A 12759-nucleotide genomic window follows, 5' to 3' on the forward strand; every position below is an offset into this window, starting at 1 on the left:
CATCTGCAGGGATGGAAGCCAGTGGGGCAAATGTTTGACTCGGTAAGTGAGATGAGTATAGGCTGCGTGATGTACACTGATTAAGCAGACCTAACAGTCGTGCTTTGCGCTGGATGTCATGGGAGAGAGATTTCATTTGTGTTACAAAGGCGTCGTAAATAAATTTGTGGTTCACACTTTCCTCCAAAGCCCCAAATACTTGTATCACTTGGATGTGAATCCCCATCTCAACACACTAGTGTCTGCATGCTATGTATGGAATAATCCATATTGTATCAGTCCATCCCTTACCTGGGGAAGAAGATGGCATTTGAAATAGTGACTGCAATCCATTTCTTTGCTGTGTATTTGCCTGCATTGCTCCTGCAGCTCATCAACTTCATCCTAGATGTGAACCATCTAGGTATAAGGAAATAATGGGAGGTTCACATTACTTAAGTCAGTGAGATTTACTGGGCCTGGGTGCTGAGCCTTAAAGATGTAGATCCAGAGAGAGACAATTGAGAGAGTGAGATTTGTTGGTTTATGTCTCCCGCCTCCCTAAATGTTCCTGACATTTTGTCCATCATCTCGTGCTTTTCTTGGGAGGAAAATAAGTAACTTTTGAAGTTACTTGAAGGAAGAGGCAAGGAGACAAACAATTTTTATACTGATCTCATGCTTGTAATTACAGCTTATTCTAAATCTTGTGAAATGTCAAACAATCAAGGAAACAGATCTGAACCTTGGAAGAACGGCGAGGGAGGGCAGTCAGGAATATGCCTTTTGCCCAGTATGCCAGTCTAAAATCAAGCAGCAGGACTGCTAATCCTGTCAAGCCCAGTGTTCATGTTAGCTAGTGACTCAGGCCCCAATTCAGGACTGCATTCCTTTTTTAGGGCAAAATTTAACCATGTGATTAAGTCCCAAAGGTGCTATCTTGTATGGGGATGGACTTAAACCTTCTCTGCTTCCCTGACACAGGGTCCAAGTTTGGAATTTTACATGTATTCTACCCTTTATACTCATCCCATTTCCAAAGCTCTGCCTCCAATAACTGCATGGCTCATTTTCGCATTAGAGCTGGTGCTTTCTCAAGACACGTTTGTTTAGCATTACTTTTGGGATGGCGGATCAGACGAAAGCTGGTCAAGTGTAAGAGAGGATCGTACTGAAGCATGCAGGCTCCCTGGGTAATTGCAATTCTGCAGGCGTTGCTAGAGTCAGTTAATAGATTTCCCCAGTTTCTCTGTGCCAGGTGAAAATTTCCCATTAAGGGGAATTTATTCCATTTCCTTTTATCATTTATTATTGAAGAGGAAGCGTGAGTGGATGGCTTTTCAAAGATGACAGGGTAGAATTTTAAACAAAAACAACAACAGAAAATTCACACTGGAAGCTGAAAAGAGAGCGAGCGAGAGAGAGAGTGGACAAAGGCTTATATAGTTTATAAACTGCAAAATACACAGGAGATTTAGGTTTGTGGGAAGAGAGCTGCGCTGTGTAACTATTAAATGATTATGGCAGTGTGTAAAAAGTCTGATTGTCTGCTATGAAGCTCTAAAACTTCAAACTGTCATTTGGTGAAAGATAATACTGGGAAAGAGAATGTTATAAAAGTCTAGAATCGCTGCCACTTTATCAGTTGTTGTTTCAGGCTTGGTTACAAAATGGTGAGGTTTAATCTTTGGAAGATTTTTTTGCCCTTGATCTATGGAATAAGGAAAACCTCTAGGTAAAAAGGGAGGCCAGGAAGTCCCATTGGTGGGTGACCAGATGGGGAGTCAGCAACCGACCTGCATTTTCTATCTTCTCCTGGTTTTAACTCACTCTAGCATCTTCTCCAAATCACTTGGGGTTTTCCAAAGTGCTCAGCATTGGCCTAACTCTGCCCCCATTGACTTCAGTCAGTGATTGGAGAGACTGTAGGCTAGAGTTTCCCAGTGAGGGACTGGGAGGAGAGTAAGGTGAATGTTGAGCACTTTGGAAAACCGCATCCTTAATCTGGCTGTGCCTCAGTGTCACCATCTGTTATATGGGTATGATATGATGAACCCATCTTTGCCAAGCTCTTTGAAATCCTCAAATGTAATTTCATTTATAAGTGCTAAGCATTATTTTTATTAAAACATAATCTATCTAAACATAACTGTATCTTTCTGTCACAATGTGGATTCAGATCTGGGTTTCCAAACACCTAAAGTTCAGAGCAGTTTGGATTCAGGGTCTAGTTCAGGGGTAGGCAACCTATGGCACACGTGGCAAAGGTGGCACGCAAGCTGATTTTCAGTGGTACTCACACTGCCCGGGTCCTGGCCAAGGGCCGGGGGGGAGGCTCTGCATTTTAATTTAATTTTAAATGAAGCTTCCTAAACATTTTAAAAACCTTATTTACTTTACATACAACAATAGTTTAGTTATATATTATAGACTTACAGAAAGAGACCTTCTAAAAATGTTACAATGCATTACTGGCACGTGAAACCTTAAATTAGAGTGAGTAAATGAAGACTCGGCACACCACTTCTGAATGGCTGCCGACCCCTGGTCTAGTTCAACCCATTTTAAAGACAGTGGGCTAGATCCTCAGCTGGTGTGACAGAATCTGGCTTAGGGGCTGTTTGCAAAGTTCTCATCTGGACCCAGATTTCAACCACCTCCCAATATTTGTGGGGGGGAGGGTGTTTTAACTCAGGGTATTAGCACATGCCCACTTTTAGGGTAAAATTTTGGCCCCAATGAAGTCAGAGGCAAAACGTCTATTAACCTGAATGGTGTGAGGATACCACCCATCTCTCTCTGTATCCACTTACTATACATACTCTCCTTTGTATACTACGTTCACTCAGTAAGGCATGAAGAGGTGAGAAAACACGACATTCATTTTGCCTTGTTGAACACTGTCTGATATGAGGCTCTCATGGCATCTTGCTTATTAACTACACTGAAATCCCTTTTCATCGCTAGTCTCCCGGAAGTGATATCTCTTCAGAGCACCCCAAAATGGGGTTCTAAAGATGATAAGAAAAGATACTATCTCATTCCCCACAGGTACGGCAAATTAGCTAGTCACTCATGTCATCCCGCGCAAAATTAGTCATCTTCTTGTTTGACGAATAAGAGTTCAACCCTTGTCTAAGTCACTAGCCCAGGGCTAATGAGTCATGTCTTCAGATTTACAGGCTTGTTTTTTTTTGGGGGGGGAGGGTATCATTATGATGAGATATAAAAAAAGCTGAATTGAAGCAAGGTGCAAATGAAGGCAATTTTCTTTCTCTGTCAGTAATCAAATGGCAGCCCGCCCCGTGTCTTCTGGAGACAGCAGAGAGAGCATGCAGCAACCAGCTCATTTTCTTGGGGTCAGGTCCACTCACTCATACTTAGGTAAAACAGAATCTAAGCGATGAATCAAACTCAGATGTGTCCTCGCTAATTGCTAGTGAGGCTGGGCGTCTGTTTTGCCAGAGAAGAGACAGACGTTTTTGGCCCTCTTCCCTTCTGGGAAAGCATTACAGCCTTGCGTGTCTGTGCGACTTCATGGGCACATGAAATATTAAGCTACTGCCCCAAGAATTTCTGTTTGCATACACACAAATGGGTCTCAAGCCTGAATCCAGCAGTGCCATATGCAGATCTTGCTGTATGGCCTGCCCTTCCGCTGAAAGCAATGGGGATGCTTAGGAAATGGAACTAGCCCAAAGTGAACCAATGAGTATTGCACTGGAGAGGGAAGATAATCTAGGGGAAATTGGACCTTAATAAATCCATTGAGATGCAGCAGCGGTGGGTCATTCCCTGGGAATTTTCTATGCATATGGGACCAAATCCAAACCCAGTAAAGTCAATGGGAGTCTTTCCATTAACATCAGTGGGTGTTGGATCAGGCCCTTTCTCTCTCGACACTAGGAAACAATAGTGTTCTACAGTGAGAAATAAGGAGAGGAGTATTAGCAGACTTTGAAGGATATAAGGTGGTATTCCCGTGCTCAGCCCTCTGCCAGCAAGACAGAGCCCCCAAGCTCTACTTTCACTATGGAATGAATTTCTCACTGTAACTCTAATGTGTAGCATTTATACCACACATTTCATCTTTAAAACTATGCAAATATTAACTAGCGAATCCCAACTCCCTTATGAGACAGGTATGTCATATTATCACCACATTGCAGATGGGGAAACTGAGGAAGTGAGATGTGGCTTTGGGCAAGTAACAAATGGGGTAAGGCCCAGATCTTTCAAGGCACATAGGTGCCAAACTCTCATTGAAATACTTAAGTGTCTGATCAGGGATTAGAATCCAAACCATGGGCTTTGACTCTCCTGTGACTTGCACCTGTTTTTTATCAGTCAGACTCCAATGGAGTGAATTGAGCAGCTTGTTATTTAAACCGGTGTGAGTGACAAATCCAGTCCAATGCCTTTCTGCTTTCGGAAGCATTCCAGTAAATGAGACTTCCCGCCTCTCTTCCCCCTCAGATAACACAGTGATATTTATTTAAAAATACTACAAAGCCAAGGACAATAATTCAAAAGCTCTGATTTAGGAAAATAGCTTATTTGTTAATCATTTCCTCTTTCCTGATTCAGTGCTTGCTTGCATATAAAATATTGATTTATTGGGCAAGCAAGGATGCTCTTGGCAATGAATATGGAAACAGAAGTGCTGATAAAAGTATGTAGGCTTTTTTATGGTTTGCAAAAGCTTAGCTTAGAAAAGGTAGCTTAGAAACCAGAGAGAGAATAGAAGCTTTACCACAGCAACAGATAGAGGCAAAGAAAGAAACATAAGCTGATAGAGGAGGGAGAAAAATGGGAATGGAGATTAAAAATGAAAAAAGAGAGCTGGCAAGACACATGCAGTTCAGCTGGGGATGTGCAGAGGTGGCCAGAGCATAGGGGACTTGGTGAAGGTACCAAAATATGTGATGTCTGAAAAGAGCAAAAAAGGAGAGAGAAGAATTAAACCTAGGGGATGCTGAGAAATCTTGTTGAAATTAAATATGAAATAATGAATGGGATACAGAAGGTAAATTGGGTGTGCCTGTTTATCATCTTTCTTAATGCAAAAAGGAAGAGAAGTTCAGTGAAAAGGAACACATTTGAAATTGACAGAAGAAAATGTTTACCTCGGCATATTAGCCTGTGGAACTCGTCATCACTTGATAGCATGGAGACTAAATGTTTAGCTAAGGACTCGCCATTTTATATATCTAGGATGAGTGATTGTTTAAAGGTATATAGACTGTCATGCTTCAGGGTATAAATCAACCGTGGACTGATGGGTTAGGAGAAAATTCCATTGGTGAGTAGGTTATACCATAACCACCTCCTTCAAGGTGTTTGCACGTTCTTCTCGATCATCTGGTGCTGACCACTGTCAGAGACAGGACTCTGGGCTAGACAGACTTTGGGTCTGATTCAGTCTGGCAATTCCTATGTTTTTAAATTTACAATGGGAGAAAAAAAGACAAACCAGAGTGAAGTTGGTGGTAGAATCGGGTGTGGGTGGGAGATTTTGGATACCCTGAACCTGAAGATGGGGAACAGGCACCTGTGAGATATCTGTTCAGTTAATATTATGCTGGACTGGCTTTGTGTGTATGAGTGTGATGTGGCCTTCTAGTGGCTTGCCGGCTGAGGGGATGGGGCTATTAGCTAGGGGAGCTGTCCTTTAGTTCAGAATGGTGCTTTTGCTGCTGAAAGAAAAGGGTTTGAATCCCAGCCGCCCAGATGTGCATATATGCTTTATCGAGTAGTTGTCTGCAGGGGACATACAGAGGTAGTCTCTTGTGTGTAAGACAAGGATTTGATGGCTTATTGTTAGCTGAGCCCATCTCTTCTCCGCCGTCTTCCCTGTAAACACACATGGTCCAGCAGTGGCCATCTCTGGGTACCACATGGCAGACACAGATTCACACATGCTCATCTGTTATCGAAAGGACTGTGTGTGTCTTATATTTAATCCCAGTGAGTCAATTCCAGAAGAAACAATGAGGAGGGCCAAACAGATCGGCTTCTCAGATAAGCAGATTGGGAAATGTCTTGGAGTGACTGAGGCCCAGACCCGGGAGCTGAGGCTGAAGAAGAACATAAAGCCTTCAGTGAAACAGGTACAGTATGAAGCATGTCTGCTTTGGCAACACTGCCGTTGGGTTGGGGGTCTGGGGACCTGTGATGATGGAGGAGACATGAGGTTAATAGGCTGGTAGGAACAATATAGGAAAGCAAGCTCCACTGAAGTCAAGAGGAGTTTTGGCATGGACTTTAATGGAGTCAAGATTTTACCTTTCTATCTTATTCTCCCCCAGCTCTTGGTCCTGTTCTGCAGCCCTTAATGCAGCAGCTGGCAACAGTGGAAGGAAAGTGAGAATACAATTCCTTTCTCAGCCCCCAAAGAGAGAGACACTTCTTTTGAGTGGCCTGGGTTGAAACCTTGCCCTATAGCTGCAGTAAAATGCAAAAGGCTGAAAGCACCACTGCTAACCCACCGCCTTGTGACCTTGAAAAGTATAGCTAGCTTGTTTGCTCTTGGTAGTAACTTTTTAGAGGGAAATGCTTTATTTTAAGTGTCCCATCATTAAGGGTTCCTTTGGTATTCATTGTGATAGCACTGAACATAATGAGTTCATCTGGTATTCATGACGATGTCATAAGTGCTTCATAGGTGTTCCATTGTCATTTCGCCTTTCGTTTAAGGGATGCTGATACTCAAGTGCTAGCAACTGGTTTTTGTCCTTAGAAAAAAAATCATTGAATGTTCTTGAAAGTGCTTGGAGGGCCCATCTGCATCCTTAGGCCCAAAACCAGATGCCAAATATCCTTTTGCTCCCCAGCTGGTGTTTTCCTTTCTTGTCCTCACCTGGTCTAGGCAGACTTGCCAAGTCTTGCAAATACATTCCATAATGATAGTAATGAATGGCAGACACTTATATGGTGCTAATAACATACAGTCATTTTATTCATTCCTCACTAGTGTTTGGGCAGCCGATGGGTATTCATGAAAATATTTAATAATCTAGAAAATTTCTTGAGTTTTAGCATGTAAAATTCATCCCGGCAGTGCTTTATTGGTATTCCCTGTTCATTATGCTCCTTGTTTCAGCTATCCATTCTGGTAGCTGTAACAACAGCACATGACTTATGGATCGTCAACCGTATGCTATGTAGAACGAGAGGGAAACAGTTGATGGAAATAGTTTGTGAACCACCCACAGTCTGAAAATTATTCCTCCAGGCTGTCTGGTGAATATCTACATGCAAAAAATACACTGGAAGAAACTAACCAAGGGAGGGGCTACATTATAACGACTGCTAGTGAATATTTCTACCATCCGTGGTCATGATGATCCTCAAGAACAGAGTGTTTGTGCTCCCCGTGGAAGTGAGAGTGACTAATTCTTTCAGAGGCAGCCGGCAGATCAGCAATAAGAACAGAAAAGCACCCCAAGGTCCCTGGTGAACTTGGTGAGGGCAGTTAGAGTGCAGTGCAGCCTCAAAGTTGGAGAACTACTACTAGCGGACGGTGCGTCAGGATAAGTGGAACTGGAGGCAGTGGGCCGATGTTCTGTGGGGGGCTGTCGTCGATAGGACATCAGTGGAACAGGAAGAGGAGTTAGGCTGGATGCAATGCGCAGGGTTTAATAAAGTGTTCCACTTAACCTGCATTTAGCTTCATTCTGTGCTAATGAAACAGATGGCAGCACAAGATTCACCCATGGAGGAGAAGTAAAGATAGTTAGAAGGAGAGGGGAGTGCAGAGGGACAAGAGGATGGATTTACCATGGAGAATGTCTCTGGACCACGATGCCTTTCCCTAAAGGAGCTTGGCAGCGTGCATGGATAGGCAGTGTGGGAGGGAAAGCTGGCGTGTGGAGGAAGCAGTGTGAGAGGGAAACAAAGGAGTCTCATGTGGAGGAGAGGATTGACTTGAAAGCTAGGGACACAAGGGAAGGAAGTCAGACTGTGAAAGAAGGGCATCAGAACTGCTAATTTACCTTCTCTTTCTGCGAGGGAGTGGCTGGAAAGCAGCGAGTGAGTGGCTGGATAGAAATGCAAAATGGGAAACAAAAGAAAAAAAATCTTGCACCTGTTGATTCATAATGTTCCCCCTTTACAGATTGACACACTGGCAGCAGAATACCCTGCAGTAACGAACTACCTCTATGTCACATACAACGGGGAGGTAGGTGGTGTCAAATGCTACAGTATGGCCTCAGCATATTCTAATGTCTCTCCTTCTTCCATGGTTAGATTCTCTAGAGCCCTTTCAGTTAATGCTCATTTTCTATAGCTGGTGACTGTTTCAGATGGCATTATGCATAGTCCCATTTGAGCAGGGCTGGAGCATTCTTCTTCCTAAACATTTACTCGGTGCATTAATTGGAAGGTTCTCTACTGACAGCACTTGAGGTCTCTCACTGCAGAATGGGCATAGTGTGCACTCCAACAGCTTCCCCACAACGCCCCACCAATGTGCCTCAGTCCTTAGGCCCTCTGTGGGGGAGTGGATCCATATCTTATGATCCAGGGGCTATTCAATCTTTGGCTTCTCTGCTGAATCTGCCAATCAGGGGGCCATCAGGGTCCTTGTCGCTGGCTGTTTTGTGATGCAGACAACCACTGCTCCCTCTAAGCTGTGTGCGTGTGCACACAGATCCTAAACCCTGCGCACACAGCGAAACAGGGCGTGCACAAAAATTTGCACTGAAGCACAAAAATTTGCACAGAAGACATTTTTTGTGCACATGGCCTGTCAAAAATTGGCACAGAAGAAATTTTTTTGGGCACACGGCCTGTCAAAAATTAGAGGGAACGCTGCAGACAACCCATCCCCGAGAAATTAGGCCCACCAATCCATTGGCCACTGAATATCCTGCATGATGGAAATCTTTATGAAAACTATGGGCTATTCATAGCTACCCTAGCTTTACTCGGTCATGTAACTGTTAGGAAAATAGCAAAGGAAACGTTAGCTCCCTAGTAGTCTGAACTGTGACTGCAATGTGTGGTAAATACTTCCAGAGAAATAGAATATGTTAAGTCATTCTGTCAAACCGGCATAACCCTTTCCTCATTAGCTGTCTGTCTTATTTTTCACTTCCACATCTTCCACTGAAGACTTTATCCCCTTGCTCCTCCTCAGGGGATTTTCTCTTTTTCCTTCTCCCTCAAATTTCCTCTTTGTAGCCAGCTTCCTTGAGTGAAAGGCCATGCACAGACATAAACCCGGGTCTCTTGTGCTGTAGCATCAAGTGCCAAGCACAGGTGCTCTGGGCTGACCACAGGATAGGAAGGGTCTCTTACTGTTATTTTGTTGTATGGTGCCTTCTGTGGGGCTTCTTCCTGCACTTGTGAGTCACCTTTTCAGGTTGTTAGCAGCAAATCATTATAATTTAAGAAAGAATCCTACACTGAATAATGGGACTGACATTTGTTCTTCCGAAACTGTAGAGATCCACATCGACTATAGTACTTAAGGCCAGCAGAATCTGAGGGCCTCGTCCCATTGAGGTATAACTCCACTGACTTGAATGGAGTTTTGCCTGATTTACACTGCAGTAAATGAGATCAGACTCGAGCGCTGGGTGCCTTGCTTTTGGATATGGGCTGAGCATTAGAAATGTTTTCTTCTCATAAACACAGAGTAAGGGCTGCTGGGTATAGCTCCTCATGACTTCTCTCCCTTCTTCCTTAGGAGAATGATGTAAAATTTGATGACCATGGAATGATGGTGTTGGGCTGTGGACCATATCACATAGGTAAATCTGTCCCCTTCCACACTAAAGCCATCCTGGGAATTCTTGTGGTTCATTTGATACACTTTTCAATGGTAACAAAACCTGCAAGGACACAGTATATAGCATGTGAATTCCAAATACAGAGCTTGCCTTTTCCATTTGCTTGGAGACTTTATTTCATGCTCTGGAAATAAAAAAGGAGCCTTCTTGTTATTGTTCAGCTGTAACTGGATCATAACACCTATCGGTGATTTCCATGGAGATGTTTTTTATTTCTTATTTACAGCTAACATTAAGGCTCTTGGAATTTAGTATCTTGTATCCAAATTCATTGCTGTTACACCTAGGATAGTTTGAATGCATGTGCGCCAGCTGATAAATCCTTATTTATGCTGATGATAGTATATGGTTGTGTTCAGCCCCTTCTTGTTTGGAGGATTAAGTGTGCTGTTTCAGTAGACCACTGTGATAATAATAGAAAAATACTTGTTTTTTGTAATTCTTTGAGCTGGGCCAATAGCTTGCAGTGAGTAATTTGGTAATTTTCACCACTTCTTCTGTTGATGAATTGTCCCCGAACAGCTTGCAATTATTAACATTTATTCCCTATTCAGAAATATTTGCTGTGCAATGTTTGGTCTATAAGTCATTCACAAGAAGTTTGCTGAAAGCCGTCAATATCTGAAATTCAGACTATGTTGATTAGTTTTGTTTGGACATGCAAGTCACATGGTATGTTTCAGGTCCCTGATTCGAGGATCATAGCTCTTCAAATCAGGTTTACAATGTGAATATTCAGATGAATGAAATCAGAATTAATTCTCCAGGAGTATTCTCTTTTATTTGCTGTATCTATGAGCATTCCTGTCAGTAAACATATTAGCAGAAAGTAAACACAAAAGGGCTGCAATGTTGTTGAACAATTCAAGCAAATATTTGAGGAAACTATTTTGCAGTATTCACCTAGAACTAGTTATTATTTTGGATAAAGAGCATGGTCCTGACCTTGATCCTCTATGTTTTGTCATTTAGAAAAAAGCATGATCATCTCCAGTAAAAGCAAAGGAAAGCTTAAAGCATGGGGATGCAGGGACTGATTACTTGCACTTCTGAATACCTTTTCCTAGTGCAATGACTGAGGTGGTAGTTTCTTCTTTACTAATCCTTGGAAGGCAGTTTTGTAGTTTCATATGCTGTCTCTCGTAAAATCAAAGAGAAGTTGTAATTCAGTGAGATCCATCTAGCTTTCTCCACATTCTTATATTTGCAGGACTAGAACTGGTCAAAAATGGGAAGAGTGTGTCTGTGAAAATTTCAGAATTGTTTCCATTTCTCTTGATTTAAAATGGATCAATCTCCTGTTTCTTTCACAGACATTTCTACAATATTTGAAATTGAAATTTCAAATCAAAACTTTTGTAAAAATCATTAAAAAATGTTCCCCAAACCCACATTTTCTTCTCGACAGCTGATTTTTAGGTAAACCAGAAATGTCGATAATGATTCAGTACATCTTTGTATCAAAATATTGGGAAACATTTCTCAGAAAATTTTGTGAAAAAACAAAATATTGATAATGCCAACAATTTTACACAGGAAGTTTGTTTTAAAATAAAGGCCATTTTTGATGGGAAAAAGCTTTCTGTTTAGAAACTGTGGACCTGTTCTGTGCAAGATAATTGTGACAACATGCACAAGTCAAGAGTAATTAAAAAACGACGAGGTTATATTGTGTATTTTTAAACAGTGCCCCATGCTCCTAAACTTTTGTTTGTCTTGTTGTCATTTTGATAAATATAAGGTGCTAAATTAAGATATGATGTAAACTGGCACAAATACATTGACTGACTGCTTACACTAGTGGACCTCTTCACGGGTGCTTATCAGTATTACTAATTGGCTGCAGGCCCTCTGCAGCTGGACATGGCAATTCCTGGATGTGCCTGGAATATACTTGCACACATTCTGCGATTTTCCAGGTTTAAATCCAATACATTGAAATGCTGACCACAAATGACATTCATGTCTCAAAATTGGGCTTCCTGTAAATGTAAGGACACTTGAATAATTGAAATTCAATTAAAATGGCTGATGATGTTTCGGTGACCTCTGTTGGAAAGGTCCAGTACCAATTTGGGGATTTTTTTTCTATACTCAACAGCCCACAATGAATGAATGAAACATGCAGTTCACTCAAGATTCTAGCTTGAGAGGAACGTGGAAATTTAATTGTGTGTCCATCAGTGAGTGACCTGTATGTTACTAGATATTGTGGAAAGAGCAATTCTGTGCTGTTTGAATTTCGTACAGAAATTGTAACACAATTATATATAAAATAACCATACATATAGTTAACGATCATGTAACTCAGGTTGAGTTCAAGCTCTTTTTGAATAGATCATAAGCATACCAATCTTACGATGTTCCTTAAATTTGAAGACACATCTTTCTCTGTTTATGATGAGCCACTTACACATTGTAGCTCAGAAATGTATGTAATACTAGCCACTGGACACCACAGGCATGCTTCTTCATTGACCTGCGTCTTATTTAGTCATTAACACCATAGGGCAGAGTTGCTGTAAAACAGGGGTAGGCAAACTACAGCCCAGAGGTCACATCTGGCCCACCAGATGTTTTAATCTGGCCCTCGAGCTCCCACCAGGGAGCGGGGTCAGGGGCTTGTCCTGCTCCATGAGGCTCCTGGAAGCGGTGGCATGTCCCCCCTCCGCCTCCTACACGTAGGGACAGCCAAGGGGCTCTGCACGCTGCCCCCACCCCAAGCGCCATCCCTGCAGCTCCCATTGGCCAGGAACTGCTGTCAATGGGAGCTGCAAGGACGGTGCCCATGGATAGGGCAGCGCGCAGAGGTGCCTGGCTGCGCCACCACATAGGAGCTACTTCTGGGAGCTGCTTGAGGTAAGCACCGCCCGGAGCCTGCACCCCTGACTCCCTTCTGCACCCCAACCCCCTGCCCCAGCCCTGATCCCCCTCCTGCCCTCCAAACCCCTCGGTCCCAGCGTGAAGCACCCTCCTGCACCCA

General features: G+C 42.7%; 1 protein-coding gene across 1 annotated transcript in view; it reads left to right on the forward strand.

Annotated features, from left to right (window-relative positions):
- Positions 1-12759, forward strand: part of CPS1 (carbamoyl-phosphate synthase 1) — a 125189-nt gene that overhangs the window by 72699 nt on the left and 39731 nt on the right. Inside the window, exons 22-24 of the mRNA XM_073304767.2 lie at positions 5948-6089; positions 8096-8161; positions 9674-9737. Coding sequence (XP_073160868.1) covers positions 5948-6089; positions 8096-8161; positions 9674-9737 — 272 coding nt within the window. The remainder of the gene's footprint in view (positions 1-5947; positions 6090-8095; positions 8162-9673; positions 9738-12759) is intronic.

This window comes from Lepidochelys kempii, chromosome 11 (genome assembly GCF_965140285.1).
Source record: "Lepidochelys kempii isolate rLepKem1 chromosome 11, rLepKem1.hap1, whole genome shotgun sequence".
NCBI lineage: Eukaryota > Metazoa > Chordata > Testudines > Cheloniidae > Lepidochelys > Lepidochelys kempii.